The following is a 20693-nucleotide window of genomic DNA, read 5'->3' as shown; positions in this document are numbered from 1 at the left end:
ACCCAGAGCCCTCTTGGTAAGTCTGCAGGGGCAAAAATTGAACTGAAGTGGGTGTGTTTCTGTACTCTTACTTAGATGCTGGATTTGGGCCCTGGGTATATTCCTGAGCCTGCTGCATACTTATTTTCCACATTTCCCTCTTCCTACCCTTCAAGGATAAGCCAAGCAGAAAGAGGTAGGTGGTGGGGTGCTCTGGACTTGGGAGCCCATGCCAGCTGCCAATGTGCTGTCCCTAGGCAGGCAGGCAGGAAAATAACCTGCTTGTCTGTCTGCTTGCCTACCACATCCTAGCCAGGATTTTTGGCTGGGCTTTTTTGCCTGTGTATGTGGCACAAAATAGTTAACACTTTTCCTCCAAAGTCTAAGATAACTCAATAGAATACACTCTCGAATGAGAATTTTTTATCCCTTTGTATTAAAAAAAAAGCATGTTTTATATTATAAAAAATAATACATGTTAATGAACTCAAATTTGGAAAATAGCAAAAGCAACAGAAGGAAATGAAAATTACTAATAATTAATTTACCTAGAAATAACTTCTGCTAGTATGTTGGTATATTTCCTTATGGACTTTTTCCTTATGTACATAGTTTTTTTTTCTTTTACAAACAATTTCTACTACACACATTCTTTAACTTGCTTTTTGAAACCTAATAATAGGTTCCAAATATTTCCCCATATTATTCAATATATTTACAATGTATATGTGTAATTGTGGTATAATATTTTAGGTATACTATATTTTATTTAACTAATTCCTTATTTTAGGCATTTAAGTTATTTCTACTTTTTCACCATCATAAACAGCACCAAGATAGTTTTTTAGATAATCCAGTAGGAAATATCGGTTGCAGCCTGTATCTTAGGTACGTCAGTTGAAATGGAAACAAGAATTTCTATAAAGATATCTCTTGACTTTGGAGAGTTAGTGTTGTCAGTAGCATTCAACCAAGAAGTTATTTCTTTCCTCTCCAAACGATGTAGATTCTAAGAAAAGAGGATAAAGGTCTTTGAAACTTAAGAGGGAACACAGGGGCTAGAGCTGTCTGTGAGGACTTCCTGGTGCAGAAGTCCCTGGCCAGCACAGCCCATGTAATGGGAAGAGAGTGGACAGGGAGAACCCTGCCCCAAAAATACTCCTTAAAGGACTGGAAAAAGGACAGAGACATCAGGAACCTTGGGGCCAGGGTAAGATGACTTAGCAAACAAGGAAGTCTGATTCCATTAATAGAGGACAGATGTGTGGCTATATTTATTTTACCTAAAAAGAAAAGGAAAACCTTTGCTAATAAATAGTATTATACAATTAGGCACACAAAAGTGCATATAATTGAGGAATATAACATGGTAGGAGTACAGGCTCAAAAATATTTTACCAATGGGGCATACAACAGAATAAAGTTTAGAAACCATTAACTTAAAGTAGAAACTTGGCCATGAACAGAGCAGCACAGGAACGGAGCTCTGGGGAGCTGCAGCCTGTGATACCAGGCAAGAGTAGTCCCAGTTTAGATCATCCGGTTTGAAACAAGTGAAAAGAAAGGAACATTGTTCTGCCCATGAGTGTGTGTCTGTGTCTGTGTGGGTGTGATCAGCAGTCATTCCAATTACATTTTTCTTCTATTCCAGTTTTCTTACCTCTCCTGTTTCCCCAACTTTAACAGTCTTCTAAAATAAGAGGTTTGCTAAAAGTTGTTCCTACAGACACAGTGAAGTGTGTAATTATTGACTCCCATTAACCAGATGAACTTCAGGGTGGCCACTGAACCCTGTGGGCCATAAATTCTGGACTTGAAGCCTGCACTAGCACATTCCACTCTGCAGCGGTGCAGATCAGGGACAATGGCAGCACTCTCGGGAGAAAGATCAGTGATTCTCCAGCTCTGAAGGTCATCCATCTCCATCTTACTGAGAGCCTGTCCTCATCTATGAGGACACCTCCTACCCTTCCTCACCTATGGAACTTGCTCTCCAGGAAAAGTGGCAAACCCATTCACATGTAGGTATCAGAAGTCCCCATCAATCAGCAAATGAAGCCTGAAGGCAGAAATGGGTGGCTAATGATGAGTTTTATTGATGAAGGAGGAAATGCTGGGCAGCCCTTTATCATTCGTAGCCTATCAATACCTCAAAAGATCAAGAGTCAGAGGTGAGACTCAGAGTCAACTCAGCCACTTATTTGCAGCCTGCAGTGACTGTGTGTGCAAAGGAGGCTATATCCTGAGAGAATTTTCCCGCAAAGTCTGCACTTGCAGCTCAAAAGGTGACTCAGGTCCCTGCCACTCCTGGGATACAGTTCACTTGAGAGGGGTTCAGGGACCCTTTTAAGAACATGGCAAACTTTTGGGGTGGGGGAAGAAATTGAAGAAAGGATGAGAAATGCTAGTATGAATCTGAGCTCCTCTGAACCTGTCTAATCAGACTTCCTGAAGGGTCTAAGAATTCACAGTCCACAGGTGCATGGGATCCACATGCCAACCCAGACGCAGGGGGAGAAAAAACAAGGCATAGTGGGCTGAAGAGTGGCCCCCAGGGCATACGTCCAAATCCTAACCCCTGAGTACCTGTGAAGATAAACTTAATTGAAAGTAGAGTATTTGCAGATGTTATCAAGCATTCCAGAATGAGATCACGCTGGACTTAAGGTGGGCCTTCAATGCGATAACACATGTCTCGTTAAGACATAGATTTCAGACAGAGACACAGGAGGCATGCCATGTGATGACAGAGGAAGAGTTTGGAGTGAGACATCTACAAGCTAAGGAATGCCAAGGATTCCCGGCAATGCCAGAAGCTGGAGTGGGGCATGGAAAGGATTTCCCTTCAGAGCCTCCGGAAGGTACTAACCCTGCAGACATCTTGATTTCATACTCTTCGTTTCTAGAATGAGGAGAGAATGAATTTCTGTTGTTTAAGCCATCCAGTTTGTAAGAATTTGTTACAACAGCCACAGGAAACTAATACACAAGGGTACAACAGGAGTGCATCAAAAATTTGAATGACCCCATTCTGGTGTTGCAATACCCTAGTGATGTGTGAAAACATCCTTAGCCACTCCAGGGCTCCAGGACAGCGTTTCACTACCTTTTGAAAATGAAGCCATCTTGATGAACAAAAGAACCTCAGTAGCAGTGCTGCATCCAGACCCTCCACCAAAAGCAGAACAAAACAAAGCAAAAACCTGAGAGTCGGAGCACAGGGAGAGAGTTGAGCTGTTCCAGGAAGAATAGGAGCCTCCTCACTGTGGAGTCTGCTTCCATCTTTTCTGCGTGTGCCCGTGAGTGAGGCCCTGGGGAGGGGGCTCTGCAGATGGGCTGAGAGTGTGTTTTCCATTTTTAAGCCAGGATTCATGCTACAGAGTAAAATCTTGCCTTGCTGGAGAAGAAAAATACCTTTGACTACATTCCAAAACACCGGAAGCATTTAGACATCAACATGGCCCTTGGCACTTCTCAAAAAGTCACAGAATGCCTCCATCTGATGGTTCTTCAAGATTTTATTAATTTATAATATTATGTTCCATCAAAATGATCACTTTTTATTATCTTGCTGCTCTGAATTGTATCTTCCTTATTATTCTCAGCTACAGGGGCCATAAATTAAAACCATTCAGGATTTATATACTTATAGTTCATTATCTTTGATTGGTATCATCTTGCTGCTTTTTTCTGGCCCTTCTATACCTGACAAGAAATATTGCAATAGCATCTAAATACTATCTGACCCATGAATATTGAGTTAGAAAACAAAATAGTGACTACATCATACTAAAGGCAACCCATCCCCACTTCTCATCCTCACCACCAGCACCCTTTCTGCCAAAATGACCGAGAAACTGAAACCCTAAAGCTCTGGGATTAGGATTGGAATATAGAACACTGCTTGGCCATTGTGCAGAATAGACAGGTTGTTTTCTCTTTCTGAACCTTCACTTCTTTCCCTGAAGGTCAAGGGAGTTTATTACAATAGGCTGCTTCATGAGGAACAACGCTACTTCAGGGAAAGGTAGTGTTGTAAATAACTGACTAGAAAAGTGATGAGAGACCCACTCCTGAAAGCTCCAATCACCTCTCAGTGCCATTACTGAAGCAGTGGAGTTTCTGGGAGGGCTGGGAGGCTGATCTCCTTGTTTCCATGACTGATCCATGCTGTGTGAGTACAGACCACTCCATTAGACCCTAGACAAATTAGCAGAAGTTTCTGACAGTGGTGAGCCTCTCTTAAGTTATGTTTGGATGTGCCCATTCATGAAAGAGCTTGGTAAAGGAGACTGGTGTATCCACAGCAGCTTTTGCTGTGGTTGTTCACACCACCATCCTTCGTATTGCTAACTAGTACCTGATGCTAACAGTGATTACTTTTCAGAGCAATGGAAGTTGACAACATTTACTTTTAAAAGATGGATATTCCAATCCTGATGCATCTAATGGGAAAGTTTCACATTCAGTGTGTGCACTGACCCTTGGGATCCAGCTTCGTAAAAACATAAAGGCATTGATATGTTTCCATGCTAAAGAATGCTGAGAAGTAAAAATGTATTTATTTTCTTCCTTCCCTCCTCTCCCCCTTCTTTTTTGTTTTGTCATAGCACTCAGTGTAATTTGCGCATGTCAGCGATCACAGGTGGAGGAGGAGAAACAGGTCACCAAGTGAAACGCACAATTTATTGGCACTGTTTAAAAACATTTTTTTAAACCACAAACTTTCAAAGTTATAATGTGTGACTCAGTAACATCTGTGGAATTTACAAAGAACACAATTTCCACTTGTCCCTCTCTCTTGATCTCACTGAACTGTAATCACAGTTCCACTCTTGGAATACAAATTTTTAAAAATCTGTAACGACCAAAAAAAATGTTTCTAGAGGTTAAGTGTTGGAATCTGGAGATAGTCCTGGGGTGGCTGAATGGGAGTAAGTCTGAATGGGAGTAAGTCAACAGTATTACAAGCCCAGCTATGCCTCAGAATCATCCAAGAAACTTACGAAAAATGAAATAAAACAGATTTCCATGAAAATTGAAGCTGCAATGGGATACTGTATTTAATTCACCAGACAGATAAAAAAATACAGCCTGACAATAGCGATATTGATGAGGATGTAAAGCCATGGGAAGGAATACCAATATGTCACTAGTGGGAGTACAAATTGGTGTAACCACTTTGGAAAATAGATTGGCATTACCCAGTGAAATGGAACATGTTCTGACCCTCCCACCCGGCAATTCCACTCTTAGTTACATGCTCTAGAGCAATGGTCCCTGACCTTTTTGGCATGAAGGACTAGCTTCTTTGAAGACAATTTTTCCATGGATGGTTTTGGGATGAAAGTGTTCCACCTCAGATCATCAGGCATTAGATTCTCATAAGAAGCACTCAACCTAGATCCCTTGCATTCACAGTCTATGTGTGTGCACAGTGCACAATAGGATTCACGTTCCTATAAACACAATAGGATTCATGTTCCTATAAGAATCTAATGTGGCAGCTGATCTGACAGGAGGTGGAGCTCAGGCAGTAATGCTGGCTTGCTTGCTACTCATCTCCAGCTATGCATCCCGTTCCTAACAGGCCATGGACAGGTACCAGTCTGCAGCCTGGGTGTTAGGGATCCCTGTTCTAGAGAAACTCTTGAACATGTGCACCAAGAGAGATGTACAAAAATGTTTACAATAGTGTTGATGGCAATAGCAAGAACCTGGAAATAATTCAAATGTTCAATGACAGTTGAAGAGATCAATTGTGATATTTTTATGCAAAGGATTAATATAGTACCAAAAGCAAATGAATCACAGCTACATGTATCAAAGTGAACAGATCAAAAACAGTATAATCCCATTTATATACGAAGCTGAAAACATGCAAACCTAGTCAATATGTTGTTTGGAGCTATATACATAGGTGGTATAGCCATGAAAAGGAGCAAATAAGTGATTCACACAAAATATAGGAGAGTGGTTACCTTGGAGGGTGGGGAAAAGTTTGTGATCTAAGTGGGAGAGAGGAAACTCCAAAAAGACTGATAATGTTCAGATTCTTCAGCTTTTTGGTGGTGAGAATGCAAGTGTTCTTGGTTTTGTTGTAATCTCTAATTTATGCATGTATATTATATCCACTTTTTGCTAAATTTCCTAGTAAAAATGTAAAATACACAGACACGTAGTCTCCATCTCAGATCTATTGACTCAGAATCTCAGGTTAAAGGATCTAGGCAGTCTTTTCTATAAGTTCTCCAGAAGAATTCTGATGCACTGTCAGGTTAAGAGCACTCACCTACACACACACACACACCCTACAATACCTATCACCATCCAGATAAAAGCAGCTTAAAATATAAGTCAAGGTCAACCAATTCCAAAAGAGTTATAAAAACAAAAAGCCCAGGAAAGTGTATAGAAAGGAAAGTCTCTTTTGGTTCTTTGATGACAAGGTAGAGGCTGAGGTATAAGCCTGAGAGCATTAGTTGTTTTTGCGCCACCTCCAATCTCCCTCATCAGCTTACCCAAGACCTGACCTGTTAGGCTTCCTAGTAGCATGAGCCTGAGATGATCTCTCTCAAGAATCTGGCCACAGAGCAGGCTCTGGTCCTGATCTTTCTACAAAGACAGAAGCATGATGTGGCAGAAAGTGCCCTTGTCTAGGACACATCACAGCAGGCTCTGGTCCTGATCTTTCTACAAAGACAGAAGCATGATGTGGCAGAAAGTGCCCTTGTCTAGGACTCATCACAGCAGATATTTAGACCTGGACCCACAGGTACATGCTGTGTGATCTTGGGGCAGTCACTTCCCTGTTCTGAGCGCTAGTTTTCTTATCTGCCCTGCCTCTGTCATTGAAATCCAATGAGATAGTGTAGGTGGGAGTGCTTTGCAAACTGAAAAAACTACCCTGAATGTCTAATAGGCCCATTGCCATTTCAGTTATTCCTTCTTCCAAAAAGCCAGGAACATAGGCTTTCAAATCTGAGTCAGTAGAGTTTCTTGGGTCCAAGACATTGGGAGTCCTAAGATTTGGCTTGGTGAGACCTAAAACTAGACTAGGGCTTAGTGCCTTCATGTCTCTCTCTAAGAAACTCAGCACAATTTAACAACTGCCCACTACTTTCCTCTGAGCCTACCTTTCCTAGGGCCTGATAATAAAGAAGGGGCATTCATAAACAGCTCTAGACCATGGGAAGCATCACACCAAGGAAACATGTCGCCTGAGTATGAACGGCTTAGAAACAAACATTTAAGCCAGTTCTACAATACCTTCCAAATTAGGATTGCCAGATTTGGCAGTAAAAATAAAAATGCAGGACGCTCAATTACATTTGAAATGTTTTGTAAAATTGGAATAGTTCTTAGTTTAAGTGTGTTCCAACTATTGCATGAGACACACTTATACTAAAAAATCATTTGCTGTTCATCTGAAATTCAAATTTAATGAGGTATCTTGTATTTTATCTGGCAATCCCATTTCAAATACCGATCAGCACTTTCTCCTACAGGGAAATCTGCATGGAAGAGAGTTATGAAACCCTACTTTTATTACTTATTAAAGAATAAAGGGTCGGGCTGATCTTGAGATGGGACTTGTCTTCCTCCCTTCCTTGCATGGCCCAAGAAGCCATGGAAAGGCACAGATATTAAAAGCAGGTTTCAAAGTAAACAGAGCAGAACAGGAGTGAAGTCTCATCATTTCAAACAGAAATAGGCATTCCAGCCTGGCCCTGACCCACCCAGGACATCACCAGCAGCCTCTCCCTTACCTCTGGGCATCTCCTTAGAACGCTCTGCCTCAGGCCCGTCCAGCAAGTCCATCTGGGAGGCCTCCTCGGAGGGGACACGGCGCCAGGACCAGCTCTGGTTCCTGAGGTCATGCAGTGGAGGGGAATATTCCAGCTCACAGGGGAAGTCAAAGCTGCACTCCAGACCTACAATAATAGCCAAGGGTCAGTGGAACAAACCATTTCCCAAACGTGACTTTTCAGCCCCCTCCACTCCACACTAGGAGGTTGGCCTTCATCTCCTCCACACCCTTTGCCCTGTCCAGGGGAGATCAGTTGTCAATACCACAGGGCTCTGTATTGGTGAAAAGGGGCCTAAGAGAATAAAATGTGCTCTTTCTGTAACTCATATTACGGGAGATGTTCTCAGAGAAGGCAGGTAAAAAAAAAGCTAACTAACAGGTTGAATGGTGAGAAGCTCTGCATCTTGTGAAGTTACCTGAAGATATAGAGAGGGCCTGAGGGTGAGTGGGCAGAGCCTGCCCAAGCAACCCACGAGGGCTGAGTCCAAGTCTGGCTCTGCTTTTACCAGCCCGGTGACTCCAAGCAAGAAAATTCACCTCTCTGACCCTTAATTCCCTCACCTGTACATTAGGCTGATAATTACCACTCCAGTTTGCTGTAAGAACTGGTGGTAAAACATACTGCCTACAAATATGTAATGTATGTGGGGCTTACAATCTAGATGATGGGTCAGGGTGAACAGGCAACCTATAGAATGGGAGAAAATTTTTGCAATGTATCCACCTGACAAAGGGCTAATAACTAGAATCTACAAAGAGCTTAAACAAATTTACCAGAAAAAAAAACAAACGACCCCATCAAAAAGTGTGCAAAGGATATGAACAGACATTTCTCAAAAGAAGACAGTTTTGTGGCCAACAAACATATGAAAAAAAGCTCATCATCACCGGTCATTAGAGAAATGCAAATCAAAACCACAATGAGATACCATCACACACCAGTTAGAATGGCGATCATTAAAAAGGAGACAACAGATGCTGGAGAGGATGTGGAGAAATAGAAATACAAACGCTTTTACGCTGTTGGTGGGAGTGGAAACTAGTTCAACCATTGTGGAAGATAGGGTGGCGATTCCTCAAGGATCTAGAACCAGAAATACCATTTGACCCAGCAATCCCATTTCTGGGTATATAGCCAAAGGTTTATAAATTATTCTACTATAAAGACACACGCCTACATACGTTTATTGCAGCACTGTCCACAATAGCAAAGACTTGGAACCAACCCAAATGCCCATCAATGATAGACTGGATAAAGAAAATGTGGCACATATACACCACGGAATATTAAGCAGCCATAAAAAAGGATGAGTTCATGTCCTTTGCAGGGACATGGATGAAGCTGGAAACCATCATTCTCAGCAAACTAACACGGGAACAGAAAACCAAATATGGCATGTTCTCACTCATAAGTGGGAGTTGAACAATGAGAACGCATGGACACAGGGAGAGAAACATTACACACCAGGGCCTGTAGGGGGGTGGGGGGCTAGGGGAGGGATAGCATTAGGAGAAATACCTAATGTAGATGAAGGCTTGATGGGTGCAGCAAACCACCATGGCACGTGTATACCTATTTAACAAACCTGCATGTTCTGCACATGTATCCCAGAACTTAAAGGATTAAAAAAAAAAAAAAAAAAGAATTCCAGATGGCCTAGGAACTTCAGGATGCTTTGCAGAGGAATATAAGGCCTGCACAAAACCAGAGCAAACCAGAACCAGTGGCCCCTGTTACCTTTAGATCATTAGCATATCATTATAATGTGAAAGTCCCCACCCATAGAAGAGAATCACTGCCACTTTCTGCACACGTGTCGTATGAAGAGCATGTTCCTGATCTGCACCTGTGTGTCTGAAGTTCTTCCCCACACCAGCTTACATAGCCCCTGACCCACGTCTAACCCTGTAACATTCCCCAGCTTCCAACTGCTCTGGGAGAAGCTGTCTTTAGAGGAAGTGCTCTCTCCTTCTCCATGCCTAGCCAGAAATAAAACCTGCTTGCCCTTTTCTCTAAAATAAATAAATAAATAAATAAATAAATAAATAAATAAAATAAAAAACCCCAGGTGATAGGTTGATAGGTGCAGCAAACCACCATGGCACACATATACCTATGTAACAAATCTACATGTTCTGCGCTTATATCCCAGAACTTACAGTAAAATAAAAAATAAAAACAATAAATAATAAAAAAAGTACTGCCTATAAAAAATGGACCTGGTCCATGTTTGATGTTCCGAAAAATGCTAGCCAGGCCCTGTCCTTTCTGATTGATAACAGAAGGGCCATAGGGAACTGGAATTTCCTCACAGCCTGCTTTGCCAGCCCTATAATCTACCCTTCGATCTCCTCCCCAGAGAAGAGGGCCAAGGCTATGACAGTGAATCAGGGTTTATTTTCTCTTGGGGAGTGATTGGGGAGGGTCATTGGATAAGGAGAGAGAGAAAAGAGAGGCAGGAAGGACCCATGCCCTGGGATGTTTTGTACTTTGTTGAGCTTCCCTGGGCAGACTCTTTCTGTCCAATGATTCCACGTTTGCCCCACTTTTAGGGTACATGGACCACTCAGCTTTTCTTCCCCTTCCTTGCTCATTGTCTACTCCCCAAAGCGGCTGAAGAACTTTGCACATGGTGGGCTCTCAAAGCTGGCTTATGGATTAACGTTAGATGCCAAGACACAAAACGTTCAACTACCTCTTACTTCATCCTCTCCCTGAAGCCATGGGAATAAGAAAAAATGGGATAATGTGATAGATATTGGACAGACAACATGAGGAATTCAGTTTGAGTCCAGGCTTGACTAGTTACCTCTCATGTGTGAACTTTGGTTTTCTCATCTGCAAAACAAAGGGCTTACAGACTAGATGATTCCAGGAACAAGCACCGGGTGAAACCTGGGCTGCAGCTCCAACTCTGCCACTGATTTGCTGGTGACCTTGAATAAGTCACTTAACCTCTCTGAGCCTCAAGTTCCTCAAATATAAAATCTACAACAGATATTTTCTAAAGTTCCCTCTTGATTTGGCTTTTTAAAGATTCCAAAGTCCTTGGCCTCAGAAGAGTTGTAATAGCTAATTTGATAATTCAATCTTTGTGGCAGTGCTAATGGGTGCTACGTCCCAATTAGCATTTGTGCATTTAAAAAGCTGCTTCTGAGGCTACTACTACCCCAATCGCCAAGACAAGTCTGGTGTTGGAAATTTCAGAATACAGTGGGGGCAGATTCTAAGGCAGGCAGCCAGTCACTGGATTGTCTTCCAATGGGTGTCCACATCCATAGACAACTGGCCCTGCTGCAGAGTGGGAGCAAAATATTCCCGTTAACACTAACCAAACTATTTAAATGTAGGAGAAAAGAAAAAAAATCCTTCAATTACACTTCTATTGAGCGTCTTTCTGCTCCTCAGCTGCTTTCCAGGAGCTGCCATCCTTCTGGCCCTAAGGTTAATACTCCTTGCCCTTTCACGATTCAGACCACTTGCCTTCATAGTGGCAAGCTGAAATGGGTAGCTCTCACTTCGTTTGAGTTGATAAGCCACTTGCTCTACAGTTGGTGTCTAGGAACCACAGGCTGCCTTAATCTTCAAGATGTACTTGAAGACACCTGGTTTTCCGAGCAGACTACAAAGAGAAAACTGGTCCAACATTTTGTACTTCGCAAGGATTACCATGAAATATGACTAATAAGGAGAGGCGTAGCCATGAAACGTAACTCCTTTAGGGAGGTTCAAAAAGACACATCCACATTGGTGGATGTTCACGTCAGCAAAAGGGAGAGAAAGCCACCAGCCACTCCCATCCCACATTGACAATTATCAATGCCTTTCCCAAAGCTTCGACTTCTGCGGCCATCCTCTATCTTGATTTTTCTCCTCCAATGAAAGATGACCTGTTTCTATTCAAGACAGAGGTGAGGCATGCCAACTGTCTGAGTTGTGTCCTGCCTGGCAAATATGCCCTACATGTGTATTCAACAAACAGACAGTGGAATATACAATCCCAGCACCGAGCATATTAATTCTGGGATCTTTGAACTCTGGAGAGTTTAAGTGTGATAATTGGCTGTGTTTGGGCCAGATCCTGCCTAGTAAAACAGGCTATGCAAACGTACCGATTATCAAATGAGTTCCTTCTGTAATTCTTAGTCCGCAGCAACCTCCTTTTAGCTGTTAAAGCTGTACTTTCTAGCTTTAAATAGGAATGGAGTTAATATTACTACTCATTTGGTTGAAACTGAATTAGGCTTTTCTACATTCTGATTTAATTTCTTACAAAACATGGAGACACAGGTTTTTCTCTCTCAAACTAGCCTCAGTGCCTCTTGGGCAATAATACCTTGGGACTTGTCTAAAACACCAGGTTAAGTCTTATTTTCCTTGGGCCTTTTCCGAGGTTCTAGACCTAGGGTGTTTCTTGAATCTCTCTCCTTCACCCTCTTCCAACTCAGTGCCTATGAGATAGAGACTGTAGAATCTATTTTACAGGAGGGATTCAGAGGGGTCTAGGGCTTCAGTATAGTGCTCAGCCTTAAGCAATCCAACCGCAGAGGCAGGTCCACACCCACCCAGGGGCAGAGGTGGGAAACTACATTCCCTCAGCCCCTCCTGGCGGTCTTCCAGGCACTGTCCTGGGTGTTTTCCTTCCATCACTGTACCTCATCTGCAGAACAACACTGAGAAGTGGATGGTTTCTTCTTCTCTCTATAGGTGAGGAAGCTGAGGCTTAAAAAGTTTTCTTGCCCCCAAATGAAAGGACTACCCCAAGGCAGACCCAGAGAGTGACCTAGAACTGGATAATGCAGAATATCCAGTGTTGTTCATCTCTCTCCTGCAGCTTCAGAATCTCGATTTAGGGCTGAAGATTAAATTACGCAATAGATGAGAAACCTATGAAGTGTTTTATCTTGGTTATTCTTAGACCCAAAGCCTGTAAACTTTTCATATCTGAAAAGGCTTCTCCATGATAGGGGACAGATCTATATTTTCTCAATGTCAGGCCCATTTTGCAGAATGACTATGACCTTCAGGAGGATCCAGAGATCCTGACCTTTTTTGTTTTGACCGAAGAGAATCTGACCATTGAAAAAGAGCGTTGAGAAAAAGACACACTTTCCAGGACCTGCCGATCACATATGTGAAATCATTGTCACCTACTTTTTTGTCATTTCCATCATGGAAGAAAGGTAAGGTAATGGAACCTTCTGGAAAAGATCTGCCAGCTGAGAGGAGCGTCAAGTGCTATGAAGGAAAAGGGCTCTAGCAGAGCAGTGAGGATTGTTCTGGGCTTGGTCCTGCACAAAGCAGCTGAGACCCCAGCAGGTCCATTTCTGTCTCTAGGCCTGTTTCTTTGCGTTTGGAAGATGAAAGAAATGGAGCATGTACCCTCCATGGTGCCCTTCATCTCTGAAGGTCAGTGATTCCATAGGCTTACCCTGGGCCGACACAACCAAACCTACAGACCATGCAGCCTGCTTCTGCTCAGGAGCTGCTGCCCCTAAACAAGGACTGGTTGTCATCCCAAGAGGCAGATTTCCTATGGAAGGAGGTTGAATGTACATCACACGCAATGGGGGACTTGGCTTGCCTCCAGATTCTCAAAGAATTAAAAACGAAAGCTTGGCTGGGTGCAGTGGCTCACGCCCGTAATCCCAGCACTTTGGGAGGCCCAGGCTGGCGGATCACCTGAGGTCGGGAGTTGGAGATCAGCCTGACCAAAATGGAGAAACCCTGTCTCTACTAAAAATACAAAATTAGCCAGGTGTGGTGGCGCATGCCTGTAATCACAGCTACTTGGGAGGCTGAGGCAGGAGAATGGCTTGAACCCAGGAGGCGGAGGTTGCGGTGAGCCGAGACCCCACCATTGCACTCCAGCCTGGGCAACAAGAGCAAAACTCCATCTCAAAAAAACAAAAAGGAAAGCTTATGTGAGTTTTGCACATAATGGTTGCAGGATGAACGAGTGAGTGTGTGTGTGTGTGTGTGTGTGTGTGTGTGTTCATGCATTTTTATCATTTGATACTCACTTCCTGAAATCTCCCAGTATGTGAATCACATTTTTAAAGACTGAATTCATTAACAGTTAGCTTCTAGACATTGTTTTAGTATGAAGCACAGCCATTCAGAAAAATGTTGTGGTAAGTATCAGAAAACCACGGTAGTGAGCTTGCCCAAAGACATACCCAGTCTCCCTTATCAAAACCCCCTGGCTGTAGAAGAGTTGTCAATGACCACCCACCTTGAACACTCTGAACCCGAGAGTGGAAATATAGCCTCTAGGAATGTGTGAGACTCCCAAAGCAGTCAAGCCCAAGGCCTGTGCCTAGGAAGCCCAGCATTGGTTACTCAGGCAGAGATGGAGGCCTTCCAACTGGGGCCATGTGCCAGGCCAAGACACTCAAGGAGATTGCATGTAGGTTCTAGTTATTCTCTGTAACACTACAAAAGGGGAGTAGGGAGCTGGGTGCATTTTGGACACTTGGGTCTCCTCTTGAGTGGGCTCAGAATATTCAACAATCCTCCTTTGTATCCAGACTGACCTCAGATTTCCCCAGAATCCCTTGGATCAAAGCCCTTTATGCCGCCTTAACCCTAAGCCTGTTAACCCAGAGACTAGTTTCCTAAATCCTACTGGTTTTCTAAATCACCTTGGGTCAGTTTCAAGGTAGAGGACCAGCAGCTCCCCTTAGTTTTAAAGACATCCCCTCCAACATTGCCCAGTTTCCAGGTGAATGTACAGTGGCAGGGCCTTAAAGGGCAGCCCCCTGGGGCAGGTCCACATCAGCCCCTCGGATGAGGCCTCACAGCCTCAGGCCACCGTGAGCTTTGGAAACAAGTACTGCAGAATGAAAAAGAAGAGTCATAAAAAAGAGAAGAATGCCATGCCCGTCAATTCCATAACACTTCATCCTTCTTGATTTTGTCTCTTATTATGAAGTAAAGCTGGAGGTCTGACTTACTTTCTTGTTCCTGGCAATGCATGCTGTAGTGTGTATAGAAAAGCCCTGACCCCCATGGAGAGGACTTCTGTGAAGGTGTGTGGGAAGTGTATTCATAAGTAATAACACTCGCCACGGGCTCACTGGGGCTGGTCACCAAGCCAGGCACCTTACATGACCATCTTATTTAATCCCTATGAATTAGGCAGGATTCTTATCTCCATTCAACAGATGAAGGCATTGGAGCTCAGAGAAGTGAAGTCACATCTGATGTTACTCAGATAGGAAGGGACTATGTGGTCTTTTACTGATGTGCTTCCTTCCTGTGAGTCCTGAGGCCCTGATTTCAGTAGGTCACAAACGGGATCGCCAATAGAAAAGGCAGCAGACATAGCTCCCCTCATGTAGAGCCACAGACATGGACATGTCTGTGGCTGCAGTGAGGCAGGAAACAGTGTACGAGCTCCACAAGTAAGGCAGAGCTGACAGCCACTGACTCTGCAAGTATCACCTAAAGGCAATGCCAACCTTACTGTGGTGCAACAAAATACTAAAGAAATGGTCATGGTCATGTGCCATCAACTCCTTCAAAATGACAATTGAAATACTACTTCTCAGGATGGACAGGAGGCTGTGCTGAAAAAAAGGCATGGTATGCAAATTCTGAATCAGCCAATGTGCTGATTTAGAATCCCAACATTCTTCTGAATGGCCGCACTTCATACTAGAACAATGTACAAGCTCTGCAAGTGAGGCAGGAAAGGACCTGGGCCCAGAGAGGGACAGGCAGGGCAAAGCTGGGGGCAGGACAGGAGCCAGAGTGTCTTCGCTATCTTGAAGGCTCTGATATGACCTATAAAGTTGGGCCTGGGATGCCCTAGGCGAGGACTGAGTCTGAGGACACATCACCAAGATCTCAGTCTGAATCTCAGTGGGTATATGGCTCAGGAAGCCAAAGCCACAAGTGTAATAAAGCCCAGGGCTTAAAGTTCCCTTCTAGGTTTCTTGATTGTATTAGTCTGTTCTCATGCTGCTGATAAAGACATACCAAGACTGGGTAATTTATAAAGAAAAAGAGGCTTAACGGACTCACAGTTCCACATGGCTGGTGAAGCCTCACAATCATGGCAGAAAGCGAAAGAGGAGAAATGCACATCTTACATGGCAGCAGGCAAGAGTGTGTGTGCAGGGGAACTGTCCTTTATAAAACCATCAGATCTCATGAGACTTACTATCATGAGAACAGCACAGGAAAAAGCTGCCCCCATGATTCAATTACGTCCCACCGGGTCCGTCCCATGACATGTAGGGATTATGGGAGCTACAATTCAAGATGTGATTCGTGGGAGAACACAGCCAAGTCATATCACTGATGTCTTCCAGAATATGTGCTGTATTTCTTGGGTCTGCTTGGGATCCCAGTTTAGAAAACTGAGGGTGAGTGGGCAAAGTTTCTGTGGCCATCAGGATGTATCTGTTTTCAGAAGGGGCCTGTAAGAGTTCATTTAACTGAATACTTGGACAATGGGATCTGCATCTGAAAACAGAATTATCAGGCTTGCCACTCACTTAAAATATGACAATATGATTGTGATTTTGTGTTGGGGTTATTTTCCTGCTAAAAATGCTTCCCTGTCTCCAGTTATCTTGCCTTGATGTCTAACTACTGGGATACAGAGCCTGACACTGGGCCTGACTGTCCTCACTTGTTGAATGGTGATATCTGTGATACCAATCAGTTGTACAATCTTTTCCCATATGTCTATGGCCATATGTCTTATTCATCAAGTGACCTTAATATCATCATGATTGATTCACAGGAATACAGCACAAGACTTGAGATTTGACTCTAATTCTGCCATTTGTCAGCTCTGTGATATGGGACACTGCTTTGTGCTAAGCCTCAGTCAGGTCATCTCAGTGAGAAGCCTCACTTCCCAGAACTGCTGAAAGGGCTTAAGATGATGAGGCATGTGCTTAGAATGGAGAAATTCCCAAAACACATTGGCTGATTCTGAATTTGCATAACCATGCCTTTTGTGAGCACAGCTTCCTGTTAATCCTGAGAAATAGTATTCCAATTGTCAATCTGAAGGAGGTGATGGCACATGACCATGACCATTTCTTTAGGATTTTGTTGTACCAAAGTAAGGTTGGCATTGCCTTTTGGTGATATTTGCAGTCAGAGGCTGTTAGAACTTTAAGCAACATTTGAGGTCAACCATTTCCTCACTGGAGAAGTGAAAAAAAAAAAAACAAGATCCAGGCAAGGGAAAATACTGACTTAGGGCCATGCCACTGATAAATGAGTCCTTCACACACAGTGTGGAGGGCATTTTTCCTGGCTGCAGAAGTCTTTCTGAATGTCACCTCTTCAGGGAGCACCAGACGGGGGCTGGTCAGAGGTACTGAACCACCAGCTGTCATGCATCCTCAGGCTTCACTTACTGGCCCCTCCAGCTGCAACTGGTTTTCTTCATGGCATAGGAAAATGCCAATGTATTCCTGACAAGCCTGGTTAAGTGTCTTCAATAAAGAACCATATGAAACATCATGCATACATGGCAATTCTCTCACAGCTGGCCCTTAGAGAGATCTACACGTAAAGCTACATTTCATTAAATGGAAACCCTGAAATTAGCATTCTTAAAACACTGTCAATCCTTAAAGATTGTACCCAGCTCAAGGGAACTCTCTCAGTGGCCACTAATCCTGAGGCACAGGGAGGATCCTCTTTGCTCAAGGGATTCATCAGAATGTCCCAATTGTAGGCTTTCAGAGTCATGAGGGACCTTGGAGACCTCTGAGAGGAAGGAAAAGGCTGGAGAATGATGGGGATCACCAAAGAATGCACAGTGGCTGGTTGCAAGGCCGGTACTAAAATTCTGTTTCTAGTCCTGTGATTGTTATCGTTATAATTATTCAAAGCTGTGCATGACAAATAGACAAAACAATATCTTAAACAAGTAGAAAAATTCTGAAAAATTCTATTTTTTTCTGGAATAAATTGGCGAAAACATATATGGCTAGGTTTCAAATATCTCCCAATGATCAGACGGCTCAACTCACCTCCAATAAAGCTTTTTGGGTTGTCTCCTCCTGCATGTATTCTTCTGCCAACAAACTGCTTTCTGATGGTTGCTAGAAGCTCCCTGCTGGTGAGCAGGTCTGTTCTCAGGCCAGGAGCCGCAGTGAGAACAGGGTGAGGGAAAGCATGGGGCCAGAAGCAAAGGGGAAAGTTCACTAGAGAATTCTTAGGAAGCCTCCCAGCTCCAGGCCTATTAGCCTTGTGCTTGGGGCAATTCATTTAACCACTTGAGTCTTGGTTTTCTCATGGATAAACCAGGGAGAATTATCACACTAATGATTTTGATAAAAATAATATAAATACCTGTAATCCCAGCACTTTGGGAGGCCAAGGCGGATGGATCACTTGAGGTCAGGAGTTCGAGACCAGCCTACCCAACATAGTGAAACCCCGTCTCCACGAAAAACACAGAAATTAGCCAAGTGTAGTGGCTGGTGCCTGTAATCCCAGCTACTCGGGAGGCTGAGGCAGGAGAATCGCTTGAACACGGGAGGCAGAGGTTGCAGTGAGCCGAGATTGTGCCACTACACTCCAGCCTGGGTGACAGAGTGAGACTCCATCTCAAAAAAAGAAAAAAAGAAAAAAAGAAAAAAAAAAAAATATATATATATATATATCTGCTGTGATGATTGCATAAGGTAATGAATGTCGCCATGCTTTTGAAACCCTGAGATACCATATATTAATAGATGGATGTTCTTACCACCTTGGCCCTGTGATGCAGACACAGCACTGTGTTTTCCTGTGCCTCAGATTTATCACCAGGAACCTGGGGATGAACTGACCTGACTTGACCTTGGAGGACCCAGGGAGAAGCAGGCTAGAACAGACATCCTTCTATCCTTGCCCTATTTTATATCAACCTCTTGGGGGGCTGGGAGAGGCACCAGGGTGTCTGGGGAGGCACTGCAGGGAGTAACTATAAGCACAGATCCTGCATGAGGTCAGGCTCCCAAGTTGGAAATTTGGCTGTGCCATTACTAGCTCCACATGTCAGAGAAAATTAATCCCTTTGTGCCTCAATTTTTTCAACTATAAAATAAGAATTAAAGCAGGGACCACCTCCTGGAATTGTGAGGAGGGTGAAATGCAATAGTGTATGTTGAGCGCCCTGCATGGTGACTTGCACACAGTTTGGCCTTATTTAATGATGGGCGTCATTGCTGTTACTCTTTAAGTGTCTCCAGGAGTCAGCAATGGCAGAGAGGACATAAGGAGTATATCCAGCACAGCAGGAAGAAAACTTTGTTTCAAGCCGTGTTTCAGCTGGAAGCGTAAAAGGAAACGGGGTGGAGAAACGTGTGCTCCTCTCTCAATCTTTCCTTTGTGACGGCTGATTGAGCTTGCCTTTGGAAGACCTCCAGCAAGATGATCTGGGTTCTAGCTCTGGCTCTGTGATATAACTTCACACAAGTCACTTAACCTTTCCAGACCTCAGTGTCCTCATCTCTAAAATGGAGTGGGGGAATAAAATGATTCTCAGGTCTCTTCCATCTCTACCATGCTAAGAATAATTGCCCCTTTGGGCAGGTGGCCAAAATAAACTCTCTAACTTCACTCTAGCCAGCTGGTCAGGAGGAACCCAGGGGGCCTGACTTCCAGCCCAGGCTCAGATGATTAGGGACTGTGGCTCCCCCTTTCTGGATTATCTCCTTAAGGGGTACTTGGCTCACCAGTCACCCTTGTTATTAATCCACCAGCTGCCATCAACATCTTGTCACTTGCTTCATAACACTAAGTATCCAACCTGGCCCCTACCCCCTTTGCCCACAACCACTGTTCATTTGTCACAGAGCCCCAGAACTTGAAATCATTCACTTCCTTCCCACCAGCCTGCTCCCTGGAATGCATCTGGGAACCAATCACCCAATTCAAGACATCTGTTTAGCTCACTTATAATCAAGCTGAAGAGAAGAAGGGCCAAGTCTCCTTCCATCAATTACATGAACACAGCCTCAGAGGGCAGTGTGTGTGCACACGTGCACACTGCAGTGGGAGATACACACGGAAAGCTGAATTCTTGTTTCTCTTATCTGTGACCATTACTATGTTACAGATAGAAAAACAGGACTCTGCTCTTAATCACAGAACAGAAAATTGAAAATAATTCTGAGGTTAACTAGCTCAGCCTCTTCATTTTATAGATGGGAAAATTAAGGCTCAGAAGAGTGAAGGGACTTGGCCAAGATGGCATGGCCTAGGGCTTGGAGCGGTAAGAGAGTTGAGACCAGAACCAGATTGGACTTCCAGTTTAATTCTCTGCTTGCAATTTCCAGGAAACACTCATGCAGAATATGTCTGTGTGTGTGTGTGTGTGTGTGTGTGTGTGTGTGTGTGTGTGTGTGTGTTGGGTAAGGAAGTCTCTAACAGTATGAAGCAGGCTCAAGAGGGCATGGTGAAATCCTTAGCAGTTTGTATCACTGCTCAATATGACATCTGTCTAAATGGGTTTATTCCTGAAACCAGAAGGTTGGAGATGAACTCTGAGCAATGTGGCATCCATGACAACAAGAGAAGCCTCCTGGTTAAGGGAGACCTCAGAATATGCAGATGGACCTCCCCACTTACTCTTCTGTCTCTAAAGAGACAGGACCTGCTGGGTGTTAATGTAAACATGGGGTTCCATTCCTGTTTTAAAACACAGGACGGTACCAGGCTGCCCGAACACAGACCTTCTACTCTTCAGGGACTCCCAGTCCAGTTGGGGGATGAACTCGCCCATACCTAACTCTAAGAGGCCTCGGGGAAAACAGAACAAGGGAGGCTATTTGCCTGGGAGGACCAAAGGTCCATAGAAAAAGCAGCTGCTGGGCTGCATCTTGAAGGATGAAACAATTTGAACAGATAGTAAGGGTTTGGCTAGGAAGTTTGCTAAGAACA

General features: G+C 43.7%; 1 protein-coding gene across 1 annotated transcript in view; it reads right to left on the bottom strand.

The window, feature by feature from the left end:
- Positions 1-20693, bottom strand: part of ALK (ALK receptor tyrosine kinase) — a 744900-nt gene that overhangs the window by 496473 nt on the left and 227734 nt on the right. Inside the window, exon 3 of the mRNA XM_055254443.2 lies at positions 7749-7913. Within this exon, the coding sequence (XP_055110418.2) occupies positions 7749-7913 (165 nt within the window). The remainder of the gene's footprint in view (positions 1-7748; positions 7914-20693) is intronic.

Source organism: Symphalangus syndactylus, chromosome 18 (assembly GCF_028878055.3).
Source record: "Symphalangus syndactylus isolate Jambi chromosome 18, NHGRI_mSymSyn1-v2.1_pri, whole genome shotgun sequence".
NCBI classification, from domain to species: Eukaryota; Metazoa; Chordata; class Mammalia; order Primates; family Hylobatidae; genus Symphalangus; species Symphalangus syndactylus.
The sequence above is the reverse complement of the archived record's forward strand: the minus strand, read 5'-3'. Positions and strand labels throughout refer to the sequence as shown.